Here is a 26,108-nt window from a genome sequence, read left to right as displayed (position 1 = left end):
TGTTCCAGGCAGAGGAAGAGCAATCACGAAGGCACAGAGCTATGAAAATTATGGGTCCCTCATCTACTCGAGGCTGTGATGTGTCCCACAACATGGTTCAGCCCCTAGAAAACTCCCTGTTTTTAGCCCTTGCATTTTGTCATCCACTTGGTCCCACAGAGACTTTTCCAATGACCTCTTGCTTCTTCGCAGTACCTCTCCCTAACCTCCTCCCGCGTCATTCAGTGATACCAAAAAGAAATTGACACTAGTTGTAGATCTTTATGGGGCAATAAATCTTTCATTTTTCTCTGATTCCATGTCAGACTTGACATTCCAGTGAATGGCCTTTCTCCTTTTAAGAGTAAGAGGCATTCTCTTTGGATACACACATACAGGTGGTTCTTTTCAAATTAGCACTGTGTGTGGAAGCATTCAAAATTTAAAGCATAGAAATACTCAGCCTCTAAAACTTTGAAAACTTAAGGGCCATATTGTATGAAATATAATATACTATCTTTAGCAGTTTATTCAAAAAATAGGACCATTGTATGAAATATAATATACTATCTTTAGCAGTTTATTCAAAAAATAGGACCAAGCACAACAGTAAACAGATCAGTTTGGCCAAGAATCTTTACAAAGATGATGGTGGTAGTCATGTGATTAAATTGCCAAATTGTTCATTATGAAGATAGTCCTATCATATAATGCTATTTGGGGCTTAAGGGTATCTATTTAGATAAATCAAAGACCTATTGAAATTTTTTTTTTTATTTGTTGTGACTTTTTTGTGTGTATCTATTTTAGGAGTCTAATAGAATTTCATGGCTGCCGAATACCTACAGAAATTTTAATGCTCATGTATTTCTTTTCATTTATACACTTGAAATATTTTGTTCATTATACTCATGTTAAGTATTGAGTTATACTGATATTAAGTCAGTAATTACTTAGTATCTCTTAATTTATCAAGAATTGCATTTAATACTGAACAAGCTTTAGTTTGTTTTAATAAACTCATTTCATAGAAATTTGCCATCACAGAACACAAGAAATTTGGATCATATTTATTATACTTTAAGAGAAACCTCTTCTAATTATGTTTTTTGAGATGTCTGTGGGGCCTTCTTGCTCCTGGCACTCATCCCCTTGCACCATTCCATCCTGGTAGACTATAGCTAGCTAAAGGTGGGGGTAGAGGGCAATGAGGGATCCAGCCTATGTGTTAGATTCCTTTGGACTTGTTAAAAACTTTTTGTGGAAAGCTTAATGACTCCTAACAAAAAGCCTGTTAACCTACTTTGAATGTTTATGTCTCCCTACTACCCCCGCCCCCGCCCCGAATGCATATGTTGAAGCCCTTACATCCCAGTGTGATAGTGGTAGGAGGTGAGGCCTGTGGGAAGTGATTAGGTTGTGAATGAGAATAGCGCCCTTGTAAGAAGAGACATGGGAGAGGTGACACCTCTCCACCTTGTGGGATTGCAGCAAGAAGGCAGCTATTTGCAGACCAGGAAGAGGGCTCTCAACCACACCCCAGGAAATCTCCTGGCCCTTGATCTAGGACTTTCCAGTCTCCAGAACTGTGATACTGTATTGTCCTGTAAGCCACCCAGCCTGTGGGATTTTGTTAACAGCAGCTTAAACTAAGACAAGGTGTATGAGTTTCTTCTTAAGGCTGTAACAAATTACCATAAGCCCAGTGGCTTAAAACAACAAAAATTTATTATCTTATGATTTTGTAGACAGAGGTCTTTCTTCCTAGGCTGAAATCCAGGTGTTGGCAGGACTGTGTTCTTTTCTGGGGAGACTGTAGAAGAGAATCTATTTCCTTCCCTTTCCTAATTTTTAGCGGCTGACCACGTTCCTTGTCTCTTCCACTCTATCTTCAAAGCAGGCAGCATTAGATTGAGTCCTTCTCCCATTTCATGACACTCCCTCTGTCGCCTGCCTCCCTCTTCCACGTTTAAGGATGCTTGTGAAATTACAGGGCCTGCAGACCTGGAAAATTCAGGATAATCTCCCTTAAAATTTTATGATCAAATGACAAGCAACTGTAATTCCATGTGCTACATTAATTCTCCTTTAGTCTGTCACATAATACATCCACAGGTTCCAGGGATTACACCTTGGACGTCTTTGGGGGAGAGAGTGGCATTACACTGCCTACAACAGTAGATGTAATCCTTTGGGGGTTATTTGGTACCCATTGTTTATTCAACATACAATGAAAGTTTTTGAGGCTCTGCTTTGCTCTAGAATCTGTGCCTGATGAGTTATGGGTAAGAGAAACAGCCTCTCACCTTCCAGGAGCTGGCCGTCTGGTATAGGGAAATCAGTCTAAAGCTAGTCATTGGGGGCAGCCCTGATGGCCAGCTGTTTGGCACCTCCTTCAGCCTGGGGTATGATCCTGGAGACCCGGGATCAAGTCCCGTGTCAGGCTCCCTGCATGGAGCCTGCTTCTCTCTCTGCCTGTGTCTCTGTCTCTCTTTCTCTGTGTCTGTCATGAACAAATAAAATCTTAAAAAAATAAATAAAGCTAGTCATTGTGGTCCCCTGAAGAAGGGGTGCTGAAATAGGTACACGTGCCACATTCTGTAGGTGATGAGGTCTGGCTGTGCCTGGGGATGCAGAATTGGGAGGAAAAGAGCATCTTGAAAGAGGAGACGTTTGCGAAGGAGGGAGGTGGGTCTCCAGGGAAGGGGAGAGCCATCTGGGTGTGTGTGCAGGGAGCCCTGGGACCTGGAGCCTGGTGGGGAGTGTGAGCGGGATCTTTAGAGCCATACTGTGAAGGGCCTTGAGGGCTTTATGGGAGCTTGGACTTGACCCCATTGTTCAGGCCTGGAGGTGACTGCTGACAGAGCTACTTCCTTTGGCTGCAGCATATTTTAAATCCAGAATCCACCACTGCCAAATGTACTAAAGCCATCCACTTGACTACTGTGTACTGTTTACCTGGCCCCTTGTCAGTACGGCTTGGGGAAGAAGATAGAAACACTGAAAGTTTAAAACAGGAGAATAACAAATCAAATCTTATATGTTGTACAGTAAACACCTGTTTGTACTTCCCTTAAATATTTTCCTCACTGTCTTAGAAATCAGATTTTATGATGCAGTTTAAGTGGAAAATAGGAATAAGGGTGTGAGGAAGGCAGCTATGTTGTCCAGGAAAACATGCTGAATTTGAACTCGGACTGTCCTGAGTTTACCTTTAAGCTCTGCCGCGTGCTCTGTGTGTCTCACTTTGGATGAATCACTTAGCTTCTGTGAGGTTCACTTTCCCAAACTGGTTAACATTGGAGAGCAGTGCCGCCTGTGCTCACAACAGGGCCCTGGGGGAGAGAACGAGGTTGTGTGAGTGAGTGTACCTCACGGGGCCAGGGATGTCAGGCAGACTCTAAACCCTTGTTTGTTACCTGGTAAATAAGTGAATGTTAAGGCCATATTTCATTTTTAGTTTGATTCCTGCTCTTCAGATGCCTGAAGGTACTTTTCTGAACCATATTTATTATTTATCTAGAATTTGTGGAAAATTTAACGGAACCTATTTACTTATCTCCAGACAAACGCTGAATGTTTCCCTTGTGATAAATACTGTCTTTGTACTTAGACATAGACTGGTTCCACAGATACTTAGTGACCACCCCTGGATCCTATGTTGTGCTTGGAACTTTGGGGAAGCAGCCCCGCCTGTTCCCACATAGTTCATCGTCCCACTGACAGAAAAGCCAGAAGACGTGGCCATGTGTAATTTAGTGCCATGTGAGTGGTATACAGAAGTGCTTTCAAGTTGAGAGCAAAGTGAAACTTAGCCTGACCTGGCCTTGACAGAAAAACTTCCATGGAAAAGATGAAAGTTCAGTGGACCCTTCGAGGCTGGGGTTATATATGTTTGGAATAAGTACAAAGAACATTAGGCAGAAGCTAGTGTGAGCAGTGGTCAAAGGACAGAGCTGGCCACTGGCTTAATCAATCATTCTTTCCTTCTGGAAACACTTTTGTATTTGTCAACATGGTTGTAGTTTTATTCCTACCTCTTTTTATTTTATTTTACTAATTTTTTTTTAAAGATTTTATTTATTTATGCATGATAGTCACACATGACAGAGAGACAGAGAGGCAGAGACACAGGCAGAGGGAGAAGCAGGCTCCATGCAGGAGCCTGACGTGGGATTCGATCCTGGGTCTCCAGGATTGTGCCCCGGGCCAAAGGCAGGCACCAAACCGCTGCGCCACCCAGGGATCATCCCTTATTTTACTAATTTTGTAATCCCTATCTCCACATGTAGTACCTGACACATGGGAGGTGCTATTGAGTGGGGTTTTATTATACTAGATAACAGTGGTCACAAATACAGTCCTTTGTACCTTTGTGTTTGTTCATCTGTGGAAGTTGGCCATTGGGAAGATGGAGGTTTGCTGTGTAGGGATCTGTCATTGCCCCTGAAGCTTTTAACTGCTGCTCTGTGGAGCCCTGTCTATAAACTTGACATCTTCAGCCTTAGAATCCATCCTCAGAACACTCTCAAGGAGGAGTATCTGTCTATAAAATTTTAGTTATGACACTTATAAGGAAAGGAATTTGTCTTTACTGAGCACATGCTATATAGTTACTAGACATGCATTATCTCATATAATCTTGAAGTTCCATAGAGATAATCTCTTCCTAACGTCTTAGATCCTATCACAACACTTACGGGAAGAAGGAACTGTCAATGAGACACCAAAGCCCAGGAATTTGGGAGTTATCCAACTAGTTAATGATGACAGATGACCCTTGAACAACATGGGTTTGAATTGCATGGGTCTACTTACACGTGGATTTTATTATGTTAAATGCAGTACAGTCCTGTAAATGGATTTTCTCTTCCTTATGATTTTCTTAGTAACATTTTTTTTCTCTAGCTTGCTCTATTACGAGAATACAGTATATAATACATATAACATACAAAATATGTGTTAACTGACTGCTTAGGTTATTGGTAAGGCTCCCAGTCAATAGGGTACTAGTAAAGTTTTGGGGGAGTCAAAAGTTATATAAGGAATTTTCTACTGGTAGGGGGAGTTGGTGCCCATCACTCCCACATTGTTGAAGGCTCAACTATATATGAGAAGCCCAAACCAAAGTTGCCCAGTTTGTAGCTTCAAAATTTGTCTACAACCTGTAGTCTATCCTCTATTAATTTAAAATTTATTGCAGGTAAGTGTAACATGCCTATCTATATAAATTATTTGCTTTCTTTTAATTCTAGATTTCACACATTGGCAAACTGAGAGATTTTCTTCTGGAACACAGGAAAGATTATATTAATGCTTATAGGTAAGTGCATACTTTTTACCATGGCTTTGGTAACTGAGTTCTTTCCCATACCTATATTCCTTTTGAGCCTTTTGTCCTTACTTTTTACTTGCCCACCCAGAGTTGTAGAGGGGAGGGTCAGTTTAGTGGTGGTTTCTGCAGAGCAGAAAGGAGCTCATGTATCCTGGGTAGGCTCTGCTATCCTGCACACCCTTGAGGTCACGATATCCCGACAGCATAATCTTCTATGCTGATGCCCCCACGTTTGTATCTCTACATGTACTGTATACGTTGTGAAACAGACGTGAATAAGACACAGTTTCTCAGTATGTGCTTATTGAACAAGTGATAGGATGATGCAGGTCATATAAATGTGCATGACAAGAACTCTTAATCTAGAGAGAGTTTGGTTTGGATGCTTTTTCAAAGGACAGAAAGCATTTTGATTGAGACTTATAGAATAGTTTCCAGAATAAGACTCCAGCTCTCAACAGATGCAGGAGCATTACAGGGAAATCTCTTGTCGCCTGGGCTTCCTGGACCTTCATTTGCACCTGGTGATGGTGCACCCGTCTACTGTAGGACTCAGTCTCAAGGGTACTGTGTGAATTAATGAGAAGGTTGGATGGGATATATGAAATGTCATCATAGGCAACTTTATACTTCTAAGTGTATTTCATTTGTATAATTTTGGAATGTAGTAAAATTATTACTCGTAGTGCATACTGCCAAGATGGCCTTGTTTTTAAGTTCTCAGTTAAAATAATAGCTCAACACTAGATGGCAGTGTAAATTTCATTTCCAGAGGTGTGTATGTATCAAGGACTAATTTTATGGTTCATGAAAATGGAAGCTATAGTCATTTTGGAAAACTTAAACAAAATTGGCATAAACCTCTCTGTCCAGTTCCTTCCTTGAGTAACTGACAACTTAGGTTACACCAGTGGTTGTAGAGGCCTTTCCTGGAAATCCATGGTTAACTTCCCTTTGCCTTGAAAAGGCATCCAACAAGGCAAGTGTGTTAAAGGTCGGTTTCATTCAAGCCACCCCACTCCCTCGTTAGCCACTTGTGAGCCTGAGAAAGTCCTTAATCTGTAAAACCGATGTCTTCTCCAAACCAGGGGTTTAACAATGTCCACCTTGGCTGCCTGTTTCTGTACAGCCTGTGAACTAAGAATAGTTTTTACATTTTGAAATGGCTGGGGGAAAAGGGTAAGATTTTACTACATTTGAAAATTACATGAAATTCACATTTGAGTGTCCATAAATAAATTTTATTGGAATACCACCAAACCCTTTCATTGACATATTATCTCTGGCTGCTTTTGTACTACAACAGCAGAATTAAATGATTGTGACAGACTACATGGCCTGCAAAGTCTAATGTATTTACTATTTGGCCCTTTTCAAAAAAAGCTTATAAAGTTCTGCTCTAAACAGAAGGGTTGATAATCCCTCACCAGCTAGTTGAGAGATTCACATAAGACAGTGAATTTCCATGCATTTGTAAGATTATTTTATAAGGGTGCTGTTCTGTAACTTTGCAGTAGTTTTAAACTTTTGATTATAATAGTGATATGAAGGCATTTACTTCTCGGCTCCCATACACTGTGTGTCTGTGTTCCCAGACCACTCTGAGTCCTCTTCCTGATGTCACCCAGTATAGCTGGCTGCTGGCCCAGGGCTTCCTCTTTCCCAGGTACCTGCAGCAGACATTCAGACTGACATTTGGGGTCTCCAAGGACTGGTGCTGCTCTACCATTTAACTGGTCATGTGTCTTGAGCATCAGATAGAGCTCTAGCTCCTGAGGCTTTCTTAGTCTTGACAGCTCTATTACCTTGTTATGGAAACTCAGTGTCCTATTCTTTAAAGCTATTCATTGCCAACTCATGAATTCTGAGTTCCACTCCTGCCCCTGTTAATGGTCCCTTTGACAGAGCGTGAGCTTGCGGGGGGCAGTCACACCTAAGTTCAGCCCTACTTCTGCCAGGTATTAGTCACGTCAGTGTCTAGAGCTCACTTCACATCTCATGCTTGTTTTCTTTTTTATACAATGTGGATGATGCTCTTATGAGGATTAGATGAGATGTGTTCAAGTTCCTGACACAGAGAAGCCCCTTGGTATGAAGAGTAACTGCACTGGAACCCCATGTGATCTGTGATGAAGTTATAGGGGTGGGCAGTTAAAAACTCACCTCTCCTTCCTGCCAGAGAGAGGTGGGAGGGAGGTGGGGGAGAAAGAGAGAGAGAGAGAACGAGAGAGAGAGAAGAGAGAGAGAGAGAGAGATGGGATGATGCAGGGTTAGGTCAACATGATGGAGATGAACGAGTTATCAGCTTGCTCACTGATAAAATCTAGGGTGGCAGAGCTTAGGTCTGAGAGTGAGCTGCCTTATTGAAGGCTCCTGAATTAGACAGACTCACTCAGCCATTATCCCCACTGAATGGTTGCAGTCCCTGGAGCATGGAGAGCCAGGGGCAAGCCCCTATACAGCATATGAGAGAAAAGAAGATCCCAGGGCTTCTGCTTTCTGTAAGCAAGCAGATTCCAGAGAGGAAAGAGAGCAAGTAGCCATGGCTGGGTGCATGTGCATGTCCATGTCTGTGCCTGGTTCCTCTGCCAGCTTCCTGATCGGAAAAGGCGCCCTTCTCCCATGGGAGGGGGCTGGGGCAGGCACTTAGGGTGACACTAGGGAAGCTGATTGACACAGAAACACCCTAAGTGACTGGCATTCTCTCTGGATGGAGGGTGGCTTCCCTTACTGGCCCTCATCAAGTCCCCCCAATCCCTTCCTAGACAGTGGTGAACGTTCTGCAGCCTGCCTTTACACCACCCCTGCCCCCAGTGTGCTATGCTGGCCATGGCCAGAACATTTTGGGTGGAGTAGGAACGTGGAATTGAAAGAAAAATTGCCTTCAGACTCATAAAGCTTTGTTAGTTTGACATAATTAGGAAGCTGTAATTTTTTCCATAATGTAGAGCTCAGACTTTATTGACCCATTTCATTTTTTTTTTTTTTTTTTGTAATGACATTTTACTAGAGCAGAACAGCATGCAATGGAGGTAGCCTCTGGCTGGATGTCTTAAATGATTTTAATTAAAAATAACGTCTCCACTTCTGGTAGATGTACCTTTTCTGCAATGGCTTGGCAACAAAACAATACTACTTGGGAGGAAAACTTCTTTGGTTTCTGTTTTTACTAATAGAATAACTATACTTCAATTTCCAGCTTAAAAGGTTAATGTATAATGTTCCTAAAGGAACATCACCTTTTAATTGAGTGATCAGTTTTATCAAATTAACCTTTAGACCTTTTCAGTTTCACTGAGCTGAGTTTCCATTAAATCAAAATCTAGAGTAGGAGGATGTTAATCTAATGTTCTTGGAATTGGTCATTTGTAGGTCCATTCTGCCCACAGGGTGTATGTTCACTCGGAAGTGAGTACCCTTCTTGTTTATGTGTCCCTGACCCCTCTGGCCTCCCTTTCTGATGAGACTGGTTCTATGAGGAAGGAGTACAAGGCTGGAGCGCCCCCTCCTCCCTGCTCTCCCTCCCATGCTATGATGGGAGGAGGGATGGAGCACGCACCTTTTGGAGGGCACATTCTGTTAGCATTACCAGCATTACCATGTTAGGCCAAACTAGTTCAGCAAACAATATGCTGGGGAGTGTTGGGATAGCAAACCACTCGTCTCCCTTCCAAGTTCTCCTGAGGGTGGGGCCATCTATTTCTGAGAACCCCAGGGGCTTCCTTCTGTCTTTCCCAGCTCTCCCCCAGAAAATGAGCAGCTGGGTTTGGGGAGTGGGGAGGTGCCAGGGAGAAGAGGGGACCTACCTGGTAGCTGGAATGGAGAACTCCCAGCTAACTCCTCCCTTTCTCTTAGGAGGGGCCTGCCATCAGGATGGATGCAGTGGCTTTTCCAGGGAAGGCTCTGGAAGAGCTTTGCAAGGGTGCCTACAGGTCTGGGGAGTGGGCTGAAATTGAGGGGGGAGGGGCCTCGTAAAGAGCATAGTTGCAGCCATGTATCAAGCCTGCTCTGCAGTCGCCTCATGGATTGAGTCAGACTATTCAAAAAGTATTTGATTATGATGTACTGATTTATCAGCCTTGCAGATCCTAAGCATTGCTCTTGATGGGGACACAGCAGTGAACAGACAAAAGTCCTTGCCTTTGTGGAACTTATATTTTTGTGGGGGAAGACAGACAAAGAAAAAGTAAACTATGTGGAATGTTAGAGTTAGGTAAGGGCAAGGAGGAGGGGAAAGTGGCTAGAACATGTCAGAAAAGAGTCTTATAAAGGTAGGTTAGGGAAGGCCTCCTTAAGAAGGGGACATTTGGTAATCACCTAAAGGAAGTAAGGGATCAGTTTATGTAGATATCTGGGGGAAGAACAGTCCAGAAGAGGGCAGCCAGCAAGTATAAAGATCCTGATGTAGGAGCGTGTCTGGAACATCACAGGAGCAGGCAAGACGACAGAGGGATTGGGGTGTAAGTGATGATGAGCTCAGAGAGACAGCAGGAGCCAGATCTTGTAGGTCATCTTAAAGATCTTGTCAATTTTGGCAAGAACCTTGACTTTTATTGCTAGGTAGGTCTTGTACAGAGGAGGAAGAGTGATAGGACATGACTGAGTCTGTGACAGGGTCAGTACAGCTGGTATGTTATGATAGGCTGCAGCAGCAGACACTCTGGGAAGCTATCATTAAGTCCAGGTGAGGGATGTCAGTGCCATGACCAGAGACGTAACAGTGAGGAAATATTCTGAAGGTAGAGCCAAAGAGATTTGTTAATGGATTAGACGGGAGCTGGGAGAGAAAAGCAGGGAAGGGGAGGATGTGAGGTGTGAGGCCTGAGCAGCTGGGAGGAACGGGAGTGCTGTCCTCATGGATAGAGAGGCCTGTAGCAGGTGCAGGTTTGAGGAGAGCAGGCCCAGGGCTCAGTATGGGGGTGTATTCCTCAAGGTGAGTCTGAGGTCTGGCTGGAAGTGTTGGGTAGCCAGTTGGATATTCAGGTCTCAAATTCCAGGAGAGGTTCAGGCTGAGATAGAAGTTTGAGACTTTTAAGCATAAAGCTGGTATTTGTGCTGCTGAAGCTAGGAGACCAGACTGCCTCACCCAGCGAGCAGTGTTGACAGCAGAAATTCAGGGACCAAGCTATGAACTGACCATCTTTAAGTGTTCAGGGGGCTAAGAGATGTCAACAAAAAGCCTGAACACGAGCAGTGAATGAAGTTGGAGGAAATCAGGAGAGTGGAGTCATTGAGGGCAGAGGAGGAACACAAGGCCGGGAGTGGAAGCCATCCACTCCGTCTAGTGTGTTTAGAGTGACTGGGTAAGGGCTGAGCCAGTGTGGGGGCCCCGGATGTCCCTGGGAGTGAGGATGGTGGTGGAGTGAGGAGAGTGAAGCCTGTTTGGATTGGGTCAGGAAAATGGAGAGTGGGATGCAAACTTGACAAGAGTCTTACCCAAATGAAGGGAGAGATTAGCTGGTAGGAGACATGGAGTTGAAAGGTTTGATTTTGTTTTGAGTTGAGAGAAATGACACCATGTTTATTGGGAAAGATCCAGTAGACAGGGAAAAAAAAATGCTATTAGTAACGAGTACAAGCAGTGCTCACTCTGTGCAGGCACTCTGGGCACCGCGTACATACCGCCCTCCTTTAAAGGTGGATGGCACAGGGGAGGGGAGTAGCATTGCGGGGCCGACCTGGGCCAGGTGGATAGCAGAGCCAGGAGGTGGGCATTTAGCCGTGGGCAGCAGAGAGAAGGCAATGTCCGCAGGCCCAGAGGAAGATGAGAGAGAGACTGGGGCTGTGCTCAGAGAGCAGGAAATGGTAACTACTCACCCTGAAGATGGAGCATAAGGAGCTGGCAGTTTGAAGAGCACAGAAAAGACGAGGAACAGCCAGCCAGAAGCGTGAAAGGGCATGTGTGGCCGGGACATGCAGCACACTTGCCAAATGCCATTGGGGGCCACCTGAGTTGAGTCTTATGATCAAGCCTATATTTTGATCTCTGTCAGTCCAATCCCTACTTGTTCCTGAAGTCAGCTAAAACAGTGAGTGGTTGACTGGTGGTCCTCCATGCCCATGGCCTCTGGCTTTGACTCCACAGAGTTCTGCTCTTGTGACTTCCCCCTCCTGGCCTCCCTCCTGGAACCAGACTTTGCCGAGTGGCCCTCTGGAGATTGGGATTAAAGTGGTCAGATCAAGTCAACAAAGATCCCATTGCAAGCAAGTCTTTTCTGAGTGCCCATCATGTGAAAGCAGTCAGTACGTGGGGTTGGTAGATGGCACTGGTGTCTCACTCTCTGTTGGGCTGTACCACGTGTCACAGGGACTCCCCTTTTTCCTTCGTAGATCATAGAATTTAGAGAGCCAGCCTTTGTTACTTAAAATTTCATTTCTCCAGATTTTATCACCAAATGGTTTGAAAAGTCCATTTGCCCTGGTTTCTTTTTTCAGAACGAAGTGTCAGTCATGGAACATTTGGTCTCCAGAGCATTACTTCTCTCCTTCTGAACTGCATTGTAAGGATAAGCGTTAATAGTGGTTTCTTTCTTTCATATTTCCAGTTCATTTTCTCTTTCTTATGTGTCCCTTGTTTCTATCGATGACTGCTGGTCTCCAGGATCTGATGATGCTGTGCCGTTTCTGAAACTTTTATGTCTCAGATCCATCTCCTCTTTCCAGTCCCAGCTGACCACCACCCAGGCTCTGCCCTTGCTCCTTTCTTAAACTTCAGTCTAACAGAAATGCACCAGCCCCAACCCTTTACACATCAGTTGGGAGACAGTTGCCTCGTTTTGGTACCCCATTGCCTGATCTTTCCCCTCTACTCCATCTAACGAGATTCTGCCATATTCATCTTCATCAGGCTCAGCCCTTCTGTAAGCTACAGAATGAAATTCCTTCGATGAGCTCCAGAGGCCCACCATTGCTCTACCTGTCCTGTGCTCTGGCCAGGTAGAACCACGGACTGTTCTCCAGATAGGCTTCTCTCTCCTGATTCCAATCTGTTTCTTACTAAGAGTGTCTACTCTTGTTTCCCCATGGCCTTATCCTGCCTTTCAAGATTTGGTTCATAGATCACCTTCCTCGCCATTAACTAGGGGGGAAAAAATCATCCTCTCTTCTTCTGTACTCTGTTTCCTTTTTGACATGAGAGATCCCCTGGGTGGTGGTTTAAGAGCATAGACTCCAGAGACTGGATGCTTTGGTTTGAATTACAACTCTGCTAATTACTAGCTGTGTGACCTTGGCAAGTTACTTAACCTCTCTGTGCCTCAGTTGCTTCATATATAAAATGAGAATTGTAATAGCACCCACGTTGTAGAGTTGTGAGAATTAAATGGGTAAATGTCTGTGAAGCACTTAGCACAACGAGAAGTGTTAATGCACAGAAGGCTTTATTAACATTTAGCCTTTGTGGTGTAAAAGAATCTATATAAGCCTGTGAATGATCTCTATTGTGATGCAGTTTATTGAGAACAAGGTCTGTATTTGTTTGTATCTGTAGCCCAGACATTAACAGGATAATTCCGTGCTATTGGGCTTATACTATGGACAGGTACTCTACTTGCCCCTACGTAATATTTATAGCAAAAATAAGATTGTAGCCTTTAACTTTTGTCCGTATCTTTTCAGTAACTTTTGACAGAGTACAAAATCATTTATACTGGGGCACCTGGGTGGCTTAGTCGGTTCAGTGTCCAACTCTTGATTTCAGCCCGGGTAGGTTATGATCTCAGGGTCATGAGATTGAGCCCTGTGTCAGGCTCTGCACTCAACAAACAGTGAGTCAGCTTGAGATTCTCTCTCTTTTTAAAATAGATAAATAACTCTTAAAGAAAAATCATTTATACTATCCCTTCTCTTCTGTATCCTCAGGAAGCATCTAACTGCATATTAAAGTAATAAGCACAGTGTCAATGGCATTTTGCAAATTTGAACTTGCCCCTTTATACTGGTCAATCAAATAACTAAAAAAAAAAAAAAAAAAAAAAATCCTTTGTATTTCTTAACCAGTGAATAAACTTACTACCCAGTTCTTTTCCTCTTTTCTCGCTGAAGTAAATTGACTAATCTAGACCTATACCTAACTTGGTCTCCTTTAATTGAATAATATTTTGGTAAATTGAGGTCTGTAATAAAATTACCCCTCTGTACCTCATAGAGGAAATAAAATTAAAGTTTGATGAATTTCTACATGCATGTCCTGTGAGGATATATTTTTTTTGGATTTATTTGCCAGATAGGTAACCTTTTCCAAACAGTAATAAATTTGTTATTGTGATACTTAATTTTAAGGGGCTATGTCACCAGCAAGCCTTCATTACTTTTGATGACTGTATTTCAAATGCCCATTATATAGCTGGTGCTGTTTTTAAATTATCGCAGAAAAATAAGAGTTTGAACTCTCTTTCCAGTTGCTCCATCTCCTTCTCTGTCATGTCCTAAGCTTCATGTGTCATCTCTGACCTGACACCTGAACATCTGTCCTTCCACACCTCTGCCCTCCATGCTCTGGACCCGGGGCCCTCATTTCCCTTCTTAGCCAGCCAGTCCTCATTACCTAGTACATCTTCCCCGGATCTGCTGCTGAGCCTCCTCCTCACTGACTTGGCATCAGCCCAGAGTCTCTTCCCTTAGCTGAGACTGAGACCACCCAGCTCCTGCTTTCCTCTGCCCCCACGGCCAGCCACCACAGGAGACCGCATGCAAAATGCAGACTCCTCTGTTTAACATCCTCCAGTGGCTATACCAGCAGTCCCCAGCTTCTGTACCTCAAGGGCACCTCTCCAATTGACAGTGCAATATTTGTGTGATCATTGTATTTTTGGGAAACCTATTGAGATTGGAGAAATAGCTGTTACAGTTACAGATTCAGTACAATTTTAAATACATGTGTATTTATCACAATAGCATTTACATTCCCTTGAAAAATGGAGTAGACATATGCTAGACATTCAGTGTGGAGACACTGACTGTGTGCTGGTGGTATGCTCCCCCTTGCAGTGATTTGAAGCCCTGAGAGCGCCACAGTGTGGATGCTCAGTGTGCAGGGACCACCTGGTGCATTCCTATTTTCCCCTTCATGCTCAGGATTATCCTCGTATGGACCAAATATTGTGTGGTCATTCCAACAGTGACCTGCAGGTTGGACATTTGTGGAAGGTCTTTTCCCACTGTCCTCTGTGGGGACTGTCTCCCTCAGTGCCTGCCTGGCACCTCCCCTGCATGAACTGACCTCTCTCCCCATGGGTCCTCCTGTCCACCTGCAGACCAACACTGTCCAAAGCAGTTCCTTGTGCCTCTCGTTTCTGTATCAGTTTCCTCTGTGGTTTGGTACCCGCCCTCTGTGGGGATTAGAAATAAGTCTTGTTCCAACTTTGGAATCCCAACCCCTACTGCAGTGCCTGATGTATGGGGGTTCTGTATTAAAAAAATTGAACAAATGGATGAATTGCAAGGATTAAATAAGTGAATGAAATACATGTAAGGCATCGAGAGTCATGTCTGGTGCAAGCTAGATGCTCAGCTAATGTTAGCCCACCTACTATGTGCTGGACACCACTTTATGTTTTGGGAAAACAGAAAGGAAAGAGGATAAAATCCCTGCTTTCATGAAGCTTATGTGCTCCTGGGAGACAGACATCAATATTTCAGGGAGTGGTAAGTGCTGTAAGGAATATGAAGCAGAGTGAGGAACAGATGGTAGTAGAGTAGCAGTATGTTGGAGTGTCCCAGTCCTTGTATCACACACCAGAGTAGAAGGTGACTTTGGATCTCAGAGGCAGTACTGTAACATCCGGCACAGGCACTTAAGAATCAGCGACAGTGGCAGTGCTGGGGGCGAGCGCAGGGGGTGCTCAGGGAAGCTGGCTGTGATCAGAGATCTGAATGAGGAGGAAGCATATAGACATCTCTTGGAAGAGCATCTGCTAGAAGATGTTCCAGGCTGTGGCAGGGTCAGGAGTGTGTTTGGCTAATCGTGGGTAGCAAAGCAGCCAGTGTTGTTAGAATGCCGGGCAGGAGGGTGCATGTCAGGAAGTAGGTCATATGTCAGGTTGGGGCAATCCCTACTTTGTAGTTGGTTTTTTTTTTTTGTTTTGTTTTTGTTTTTGTTTTTAAGATTTTACTTACTTATTCATGAGAGACACACACAGAGAGGCAGAGACACAGGCAGAGGGAGAAGCAGACACCCTGTGGGGAGCCTATTGCCAGGACTCTGTCCCAAGGGCCCGGGATCAAGACCTGAGCCAAAGGCAGGCACTCAACCACTGAGGCACCCAGGCACCCCAGGACTTTGTATTTTATTCTCAGTGAGGGTGAGTAGCTGGCAGGGCTAGTATATGGGAATGGAATGAGTTGAGTCTGTACATTATTAAAGGTCCCTTTTAACTTGATATTTTGTGATTCTAAATTTCGGTTATAATGTCCAGAGTGTTTAATTATACTCGGCCAGCATCCCTGTTAATAGTAATGTTGGCACATGTGCCCAGCTTGTAGGATGATAAGCAAGGCATTCTAACTGTCATATCTCGAGCTTCAGGATGGTGCATTAGTGTGGGTGAGCACCCTCACTAGCTCAGTAACATTAAAGTTTTCTAACTTAACATCAGGAGAAATGAAATGTTTCTAAAAGGTCTTTTATTGTGAGTCTTGAAGACCGCTTGTCAACATGGAAAAAATGAGCCTGAAACAGTTTCTCACATATATCTCAAGAGCCTCCAGATAGAATCTCCCATGATTCTGCATGTGGCACCCAGAGCGTCTTTCTAATATTAATCCAGGTCTGTCATTGGGTGACGCTAAGAGCCTTCAGTAGCTGCCTTGTTGTTCTCAAAGTCAGGGGCCACATTCCCACTCAGGCCTGTACGCCCCGGTGCCTGACCCCACTCCCTGCTCACCTCACTGCTGCTGGACTGGCTGCTGCAGGTCGGTCTGCACAGAAAGCATCTTCTGCCTCATGGCCTTCATATCCATTGGTTCTGCTATTTAGAATTTTCTCCCACCTCTTAGCCTGCCCAGTTCCTCTTCATCCAGTCTCAGCGTAAATGTCATGTCAATAGCAAAGCTTTCTCTTCCCTTCACGCTCCACCCAGACAACATTTGTGGTCATTTCCTGCTGCGTTAAAATTTTGTGCCCCTCCCCACTTGTTTTTTTTTTTTTTTTTTTTAAGCCATATCATGTCTGAATACGGAAGGATGACAGACACAGAGCGAGACCAGATAGACCAGGATGCTCAGACATTCATGAGGACCTGCTCTGAAGCAATTCAGCAACTGAGAACACAAGGTGAGGTGCTCTGAGGGACATGGCCGGCCCACCATGACTTTGTGAAGCCTCAGACAAGGTTCAGAGGGCATGCCCAGCTGGAGGTCTCTTGTGTGTTTCTATTCAGATTTAGGTCTCAAAACTTTAAAATTCCTCTTTTCTCAAGATCAGCTATAAAAACTAATGAAAAGGCCATGATTCAGGCTATGGGTGGGATGCGGGAGGTGGAGAGGAGTTCTTCATACACAACGAGACATTTCCTAAGGATACAAGGCCAGAACAGACAGATTGTGCACACCCCTGTGTTCTGTGTGGCAGTTAGGAGGTGTGGACCGGAACAGAAGAGGGCTCTCTCAGCTCTCTACCTGGAGCATGAAACTTGAGGAGCAGACCCGCACGCTGAAAAGTTGCGCTCTGGACCCTTGGGTGCTCTGGTGCCTACCCTAGCTCCACCACATTCTACCCATATGGCTTTGGGCAAGTCACTCAGTCACCTTGGACCTCAGTTTCTCCATCTGAAAAGTGGACACAATTATAGGGTGTATCTCTTAAAGTTAGGAGAATGCATGAATGTGTTCAGTGCATGCTTAGGGCCATAGCTGGCACTAGGGTTGTTAGTATCACGTCTCCTTCACTGCTGTCTCATTGTTACTGGGGCAGTGAGATAGCTTCCCAAGTTGCATATCTTCCTTGACCCTTTTGTAATGTGCTTAGGCAGATAGCTGTTACATTAAATAGCACAGAGCTCAAAGTGGCCAGATGCTGCCATGTTCTTGACTCCAACTTGTATTTGGGAAGCTTCTGTCACAGCCCTGATGGGCCACTTAGAGTCTGATGAAAGCTATAGACCTTCTTGCCAGAGAAATACACACACTCACAGAATTTTGTGTACAGTCTCGTGGATCTGCAGAATGCAGAATGATCACATGATCATGGGTTAAGCTGCCCAATAGTAAAACCATGATTCATGTCCCCTACCCTTAAGGGCCTATACATTCATTGAAATAACCTAAAAATACGTGTTTATGACTAAAATCAGCATTTAAGTCACCAAACCATGTGACCTTGGGCTTCTTATTGAATCTGAACCTTATTAGTTTCTCTTTGTGTAAACTGGCATCCAGATTGCCTTTTGTATTAGCAGTAATATATGTAAAGTACTGTAGAGTGCCTGCGTGTAGTAGATGCTTGGCCTCTCAGTAAATGGGAGCTGTCCTCCCAAAATAAATGGCACAGACCTTAAGCAGATATGATAGTTTGCAGAAGCAAGGCATCCTTGTGGCTAAAGAGTCGAGGAAGGTTTCTTTGAGAAGAAAGGTTTGACTTGGTGTGTTAAGGGCCCTTAGAATGGGGGTGGCTGAGCGGGGAAGACAGGGCATTCCAAGCTGAAAAACAGCCCAGACAGGCAGGAGGAGCGTGGGGCTTGAGTCTGATTTAAACGTGTTACTTGAAGGTCAGCTTAAGCATTGGATGCTGTTAATACAAAAGGGGTCAGCTCTCAAGAAGCAGCAGCATCCACTATGATCCCTGCGTGCTGGAATAAACCATAAATTCTTTGACTATAGTTTTCTGCAGTTTAATCTTTTACTCTTGTGAAGCCCAATAAATCTTCCTCTTTTAAAAATGTAATGTCATTTGACACAGACTTGTTTTATTGCTGTATTTTTACAAATACTTTCCATAAAGAAACTGTTCTGAGGAAGCTGATGAATTGTTCCTTGTGTAATTGAACACAAACGTCTGACTGCTGTCCTTTTCTCTTCCAGCCCACAAGGAGATACACTCCCAGCAAGTGAAGGAGCACAGGAGTGCAGTTCTGGATTTCATCGAAGATTACTTAAAAAGTATTTCGTTTTATCTTAAAGGTCAAATGTGGCATTTCACGATAGATGATAGAACATTTAGCTTTGCTAGCTGAAGACGGTAGTGTCTCCTTATACTTAATGACACCATTGCCTGAGAAGCGGTTTTAAATGGTCTCTGTTCTGGTGTTTTCCCCTACAACAGGAGTATGTAAACTTTACTCAGAACAAAGAGCCATCCGAGTTAAACGAGTGGTGGATAAGAAAAGACTGTAAGTATCGTCTCTGCTGGTGTTCCTTAACTAATAATAGTAATGATAGCAACTAATGTTTATAGAGTCCTTATGCTTTACAACATATGGTACTTGGATTTTTTTCACAAAATGCTGTAGCTAGGACTTATGGAGCACTGCCTTTGTGCCAGGCACAAAGATTTGTACTAGATTTGTCATTAGCTCCCAACCACCCTGTGGGGCAGGTACCATTCTTATCCTCATTTTCCAGATGAGGAGGCTGCCACTTGGGAAGCTGGGTAACTCACTCAAGGTCCCATAGTCAGGAGGTGACGAAGCTGCACTTGGGGTCCAGGTTGCTTGTTATTTCAGAATCTGTGCTCCAGCCCATCTCCTGTTAATAATGCTGGGTGGCTGGCAGTTTTAGCCATCTTGTGTCTTTCTCTTTGCCCCTGCTGCCTCTCCTTGCTCCCTCTTCAAGTGTTTTCCTGAGGCAAAAGCTGGGGCACAGCAGCCAGTGCTCCCCTGGGAGGCATTCCTCGGGTCATCTTCGTCATGTGCCTCCTTTCTAACAGAGCATTCACTCGATGCCACGTGCTGTTGTCAATCCCCTTTTGCAGGTGAGGACATTAAAACCCCAAGAGGTTAAGTGACTTGCACAAGGCCCCCACAATCAAGAAGCAACAGAGCGAGACTTCAGGATCTGCCGGGGCATGTGTCTGTTCCTGACCCATCCTCCCCTTGGGGGGGTGCATGCCAGCTTCTAGAACACAGGGACTCAAAACTACTTCCCTTGCAGCTGGTCAGCCAGCCTGAGATAGGATTCTTAAATGAGCGGGGAATGCTGGGTCCAGGCTTCAACTCTTGACCACTTTTAAACTGGCCTTGGAAAGATTTTAGGGCATCCTTTCAGTAGGTAACAGAACATACTACCTGGGGACCAATTTTCTTAATTCTTCTTATGTTGAGATCCCCAGCACCACCCTAGGGGCAGATGGTGTGCTTGGAGGACTTGCGGGATTCACGGCTGAGATTTGTAACAGTGAAAAGGTGCAGAGCAAACAACAAAGGGGAATGGGGATGTACAAAGGAAACCAGGAGTGGGCTTCCAAGAGTCTCCTCCAGTGGAGTCACACAGGATGATTACTTATGACAACTTGTGTGAAATGCCCACTGGGAAAGCTCTTTGGAAACTTACCAGCCAGAGGCTGGTCACAGGGTCATCTTCTAGTTGGCACATGCACAAATTCCAGACTTCGCAGAAGGAAGGCAGGTGTTCCACATAAACCACACTACCCTCCTGAAATCCCAGTTCCCAGACGCCAGCACAGGGCTGAGTCTGCACACAGGCCCTTCCCCGGGAGGGCAGTCTTAGGCCTGCTGCATTAACTCTTCTGTGCCCTAGTGAGACAGATTTGAAATTGTAATGCCAACAAATAGAAGCATTTGTGGGGGATAGTAAGCAGATGAGTCACATCATCTGTCAGCAAATAATTATTTATTACATAAGACGATGAGGATAGATAGATAAAGAGATAAAGTTGCTGTCCTCAAGGAGCTTAGAGTCAATCTGGGTTGCTGTGGAAACATGAGAAATAAGCCAACTTAAGATTTGTCACAGTTAGCCCAAGAGCAAGTTTGGGAGGGGAAATGGTGCGACGGAGCAGCATCTCATCATGCCTCAGAGCTCACACTCTGTGGCTAGAAAGCCAGTGTTCGAGACCTGCCTCTGCCACTTACAAGCTGAGTGACTTTTGGCAGTTTTTCTATACTCTAGTTTTCTCCCTTGTAAAATGGAAAAATTTAAAATACCTATCTTGTTGGGTCCTGAGAACAAAATGCACTGGTATAGGGATGCCTGGGTGGCTCAGCGGTTGAACATCTGCCTTTGGCTTAGGGCATGATCCCAGAGTCCTGGGATCGAGTCCCACATCGGGTTCCCTGCATGGAGCCTGCTTCTCCCTCTCCCTATGTCTCTTTCTCTCTCTGTTTGTCTTTCATGAATAAATAAAATCTTTAAAAAAAAATGCACTGGTATAGATACAGTGCTTGCGGTGAATGTTAACATGTTAGTTTGGATGGTTACCTACAGTTAAGCATTCATCCTGTGTTTGCCAGTGTGGTAGTTTCATTTGATCCTCCCAGTTACTCTGCTAATAATAAATACTAGTATCTGGTTTGATAGAGGGCATCGAGGCCCAGAGAATCTGGGATACTGGCCCAGCCTCACACAGCTGAACCAAGGCTTGAATGGCAGGGTAACACAGCAGACTTCTCAAACAGTGGCCTTTGTGTTGGACACAGAAAGAGGAGAATCTGGGACAGGGATGACAGGGAAGAATGCTGTCCCCTCTCCGGGAGGAGTGCAGGTAGAGGGGTACCCAGGGTCCATCCTGAAGGAGAAAGGCAGGCTCTGGCTTCGAGTGACTTACCATCCACACAGGGTAGAGGTCACCTGCACCACCAGTGGGAGAGGTGCCTGTTTCTGCTTCCTCACCCAAGTAGACCCTGACACTTGAGACCTAGCAGGTACCCCAGGTAAAAGTGGGAAGAGGCTTTGGCTGCTGCCTCTTCACTTCCTCATTCTCAGCAGAGGTTTTGACAAATTAAAATCAGTCAGATGGGAGTTGTTCTCATTTTGACAGTCAAGTACAGGCTCGTCTCCTGCTGAATAGCTGCCCTGTGCCAATTACTTTGAGCAAGAGACCTTGGGGGAAATAACTATGTGACCCTCACAATGTAGTCCAGCCTGCCCTTAGTTCTTTCCTCACCTTGTCCCAGAAGACATTGGCCTAAAACACACATAGAATTTTGCCACTCCCTTGCTTCCCACATCTCAGAGGCTGAACTTCACAGCATGGCAGCCAAGGCCTGCAATGACCGGACAGCAGCCTCTGCTTCTTGATCAGTCCCTGCAGATCCCCGCTCTGACCATATGTGACTTTTTTTTTTTTTTTTTTTTTTTGTGATAGTCATACAGAGAGAGAGAGAGAGAGAGAGGCAGAGACATAGGCAGAGGGAGAAGCAGGCTCCATGCACCGGGAGCCCGATGTGGGATTCGATCCCAGGTCTCCAGGATCGCGCCCTGGGCCAAAGGCAGGCGCCAAACGGCTGCGCCACCCAGGGATCCCCATATGTGACTTTGTGTTTGAAAGAGGCCTTATTCTCTGAAGCCCTCATGCCTTAATCCTTGCTGATGTCTGCCCAGAATGCCCCTCCTGTATCTCCATATTTTCTGCCCCTTTCCCACCGTTCCTTTGGCAAGCAAACTCCTATTTGTCCTCCCAGGCCCAATTAAGATGTTGCTTGCTCTGTAAAGACTTCCTGGCTCCTGCAGGCCATGCTAGTAGCTCCTTCTGTGTGGCTTTCATTGAACTATCACATGCCTGACTGTGTAGGGGTAACACACGTGCTCTTGGAGAGCTGCCATTGTGCCACCCGAGCCTGCCACGCAGATGATACCCTTCCTGGGCTGGGGAAGCCATCACTGAGGGCTGTTAAGTTAAATAAATGACTGGTTGCCTGAAGATAAGTTGACTCTCAGAGTTTTTATTGTCAAGTTGGATTTGTAGGTTGTTTTTGGATTATTCTGTTTTGATTGGTGATAGTTACTGATAAAAATCATTCTCATAAAATAGATTTGAGAAACCCAACTGCTCATGTTTTATGGCAGAGTTGCTACTGTCATGTTTCTTTTGTTCTTGACTGAAGTAAAGCATATGTGTTAGTGAAGAACTGATGGTTTATTCTGAATTTTTCATAATGTAGGAAAAAAGATTCTCTGTTGGTGTTCATTTTCTCCCAATGGTGACAATACTCTGATCTCTCATAGCAAAGGGTGCTTATTCCAAAACGGGTGAAATGTTTTGCTTATTAAGCCAGCAGTAGTCTCAGCTACTCCTTTCTCTATGACTGTGTTTTCTTAGAAGGGTAGTGCCGTTGTTAAAGGTGACTTTTTTCTCTCCTTCCCCTAGTAACTGTACTATCTTGAGTTGACAGTGGCACCTGCTGCTAGTTGTCTTAAGCTGGACATGAGGGTGATAACTTTTATTGGGGTCACATATCTCTTCTTTCTCCTGCTAGAAAACTGTGAGTCCTTTGGAGACAGGGACACTGTGTCTTCCATCTCTGTGGTCCCAGCACCTTGATCAGAGCCTGTTGCAGGGCAGGTGCTCAATTAATGGTTCTTGAATGAAGGAAGGAATGAGACATGGTCACTCATTCCTGGCTTCTCAGATCTACACAGTGAGTTTGTAAGTTGGAAAGGTTGTGGGCCACCATTGGACACAACACTGGCACAAGTGGCCTTGTCGTCCCAGAAGAGTTTGAAATATCCCCGTTATCCTCCCAACTACCTTAAAGCACTAATATTTTGGTTATAATTGAACTATCACATGCCCTCCCAGGAATATCCTCTAAAACCATCTGAATTAATCAGAAACATCTCTCCTTTTCAGAAAGTAATCAGGTTCTGTATTACTGGCTTGTTCTTGGGGAAGAGGTTTAAGGTGGCAGTCTAGAAATCAGTACAAACCTCTGAAAACTCTTTTCTGTGAGTTCAGAGGATTGTCTGCGGAGGCACAATAAACTCTATAGGAGTCCTGGAACACATTCAAACTTTAAAATATAAGACCTGTCTTTTTAAAGCGCTATTTCTTGCTTATCCGGGGCAGGGGGGTGGCATCTGGTTCTGTGTCTGCCCATTGTGACCTCACTTTAAAGTTTGCTGGTTTGGGCCCATATTTGAACACATTACTTTCAGTAGTACGAGGATGTTCTTAGAGTGGGAACTTTGGGCTATTTTCTCCTGTCTCAAGGGAGAGTTGAGAAGGTTCAAACATCTGAGAGATGGTGGTTTTTTCTCACGTTGGGGGAAATGAAACATTACGGAGAAAGGACTAGGCACCTCTATAGCACTTTCTGCATTATCAGTGTAGCTCCAAGTTAATTTCCAGAATATTAGCACATCTGCTGTTAAAATTCTAATGAAGAATAATATAAGTGAGAATTTCTTAAGGTATCTGAGGAGATCCTGGTGACCTAAGTAAATGTTCCTCTCAAAACAGTTTCCGTGGTCAAACAAGCCTGAGGAACACTTAGGGTAAAGAGTTTTCCAGGTCCCTGCGTTGCCTTGTGCTTCGATTACATTTTCCTCAGCCCTCCTGAAACACAGGCCAATACCCTTCTGAAAATACTCCCTAATCCCATGGCTGGGTCATGGCCTTGAGTTTATTATTTATTCCCTTAAGTTGGTACAAAAGATAAAAATTTCACTACATTTCATTTTTCCTCCTCCACTTAAAAATAAAGGCACTGGTACTCTTGCAACACATACCCTCAGCATACTTACTTGGTACTTGCAGAGTATACTCATAATATTGTTCACAGTTAGATTCCTTCATCCCAGCTAGACTGGAAGCTTGATGAGGGCAGCATTGTGCCTTTTGCCTTTATATATCCAGGCTCTAACCCAGTACCCTGCATATAGTAAGAGCTCAAGAAATTTTGCTGATGATGGGGGAGGATAACGATGATAACAAAAATGAAGGAAAACACAAAGTCGTATGATATGATATGAGGTCCATAGCAGTGATTTTGTCCCTTTTAAAAATTTCAGAGTTATGTACGTATAATTGATGTAGCACTGGAAAATATTGAAAGTGTGCATTGTGGTAATTTGATACATGGGATCACTGTGGAAGGGCTCCTGCTCGTCTAGTTCAGTAACACACCCATCACCTCCTATACGTCATCCTCATCTCCTCCTCCTCTTCCTCCTCCTCCTCCTCCTTTGGTGAGACTGTTTCATTCCTACTCTCTCAGCAAGTTTCAGTTTTACAGTACAGTGACATCAACTGTAGTCAAGATGTTATTCATTAAATCCTCAGATCTTCTTTATCTTAGAGCTGACAGTTTGTTCCCTTTTACCAACCTCTCCTTGTTTCCCCACACATGATTTTGTAGTACTCACTGTCTAGAACAGGGGATCAGCACACTGTGGCCTGTGGGCCAAGTCTAGCCTTTGCTTGTTTTTGTACAGCCCTCGAGCTGCACATGGTTGTTACATTTTTGAAGGTTTGCAAAACAAAAAGAATGAAAAAAGAATACAAGATGGAGATCATATATGTTCTACAAAGCTTAAAATACTTACCATCTGGCCCTCTGGATGTGACCCCCAGGCTCACAACAGGCTTTCTGAGGCAAAGGACAGCTTGTTTGTGTTTGGTGTTTGCAGCCCATTGTGACAGATGTGTATTCCACTGTGCAAGTCAGGTTCACAGTTCCTGCCACGAGTGACCCCGCCACCAGAGCTCTATCTGAACTGAACCCTATACGCTGGTCAGCAGGACATGTTTCTGATTCCGTGGCAATATCAGATGGCTCTACATGCTTGCTTACTCTCGGGTTTTATACTTCTCTCACAGAAGACCAGTAACAAACAGCTCAGTCTGGTACCAATGTGTGGACCTCACTTTGTGCAGCAGAGGCTCGATGCCCAGTAGATATCTGTGTGGGTGTGAAGATGGCTTACTCACGATAGTATAAGGCATTTCCTGCTCTGTGGAATGCACAGTACCTGTGCCAGAGTGGATACCTTAGTCTGAAAGCCACTTTTGAAATGATGTTACTATAATAATGTATACCGAAAATACTTTTTTCTACCAAGAACCTTTGTTGGGGGCAAAAGAAGTGAAAGAGCCATACTTCACTCTGGAATATTAATCACTTTCCTCTTAACTTTTGTGTAAGGCTAAGAATTTCTTTCATACATTATTTTGTTTCAGAACTGAAAAGTTTGATTCCCTCCCTCTTTCTGTCTCTTTCTACTCTTCTTAAATTTTAAATCGAATCCCAAGGTTTCCAAATGAGGGACTTGGAAACAGATGTTGGCCAGGTGGAAACTATGTTGATTGCAACTGTGAAATGCTCAGCCTTTAGTTAGAAAAATCAATTTAAATAAATCATGGGGCATAAACTGATCTTTCTGATGACTTTTTAAAAATTACTTTTTTCCAAAGTGCCTTCAACTAGTTAATTTGTAATTTCCCTGAGGATTGCAATAGACATTCTGTGTATAATGAGATCTGTTTTTATAGCTTAAAAAAAAAAAAAAAAACTCTCAACTTCGTCTGTCTACTGCATTGCAGTCTTTTATTCATTTTAAATTGAAAACTGGCACATTAGCATACTCTCGACACAAAGGATTACAGACATTACAGGAGCCCTTTATTTAAAAGTCAATTAAGCCCTTCTTCCTGAACAACTGAGTATTGCAGCCCTGGAGTAGGGCAGAGTAGGGTGGATGAGTGCTGTGGGGGGCCAACGTTTCCCTGAGCAGGTCAGAGCCTGAGTAAGGAGAGGGGCACACCCATGTAGGGGTCAGAGTGACAGTGGAATTGATAGGTTGGTTATATAGGGGTACTGATCAAATAAGTAAACATTTAAGGATGATGCAAACCAAGATTCACAGTCGTCAGGGAAGTGAAAAGGAAAAAGCCAGAATGAAC

At 44.2% G+C, this 26,108-nt stretch overlaps 1 protein-coding gene and 1 long non-coding RNA gene across 12 annotated transcripts in view; one reads left to right on the top strand and one right to left on the bottom strand.

The window, feature by feature from the left end:
• Nucleotides 1-26,108, top strand: part of STX18 (syntaxin 18) — a 120,219-nt gene that overhangs the window by 67,947 nt on the left and 26,164 nt on the right. For all 8 annotated transcript variants that reach the window (XR_005357253.1, XM_038533394.1, XM_038533393.1 and 5 more), the window contains exons 2-5: nucleotides 5,235-5,302; nucleotides 16,471-16,586; nucleotides 18,332-18,409; nucleotides 18,573-18,639. Coding sequence is in view for 7 of the 8 variants with exons in the window: in XM_038533394.1 (XP_038389322.1) it covers nucleotides 5,235-5,302; nucleotides 16,471-16,586; nucleotides 18,332-18,409; nucleotides 18,573-18,639 (329 nt within the window). In the remaining variant the exon portion in view is untranslated. The remainder of the gene's footprint in view (nucleotides 1-5,234; nucleotides 5,303-16,470; nucleotides 16,587-18,331; nucleotides 18,410-18,572; nucleotides 18,640-26,108) is intronic.
• LOC102152227 lies at nucleotides 1,690-24,994 on the bottom strand. 4 transcript variants are annotated; one of them, XR_005357258.1, is made up of 4 exons: nucleotides 24,752-24,994; nucleotides 11,132-11,807; nucleotides 3,192-3,314; nucleotides 1,690-1,983 (listed from the first exon to the last, which is right to left on the bottom strand). It is a non-coding gene; the product is annotated as an uncharacterized LOC102152227 (long non-coding RNA). The 4 variants fall into 4 exon arrangements; XR_005357256.1 differs by lacking the exon at nucleotides 11,132-11,807 and adding an exon at nucleotides 4,351-4,525 and having other exon boundaries at nucleotides 24,752-24,983; XR_005357257.1 differs by lacking the exon at nucleotides 11,132-11,807 and having other exon boundaries at nucleotides 24,752-24,975.

Source organism: Canis lupus, chromosome 3 (genome assembly GCF_011100685.1).
Source record: "Canis lupus familiaris isolate Mischka breed German Shepherd chromosome 3, alternate assembly UU_Cfam_GSD_1.0, whole genome shotgun sequence".
In the NCBI taxonomy this organism is placed as follows: Eukaryota; Metazoa; Chordata; class Mammalia; order Carnivora; family Canidae; genus Canis; species Canis lupus.
Note: the sequence above shows the minus strand (reverse complement) of the source record. Positions and strands in the feature narration are given on the sequence as shown.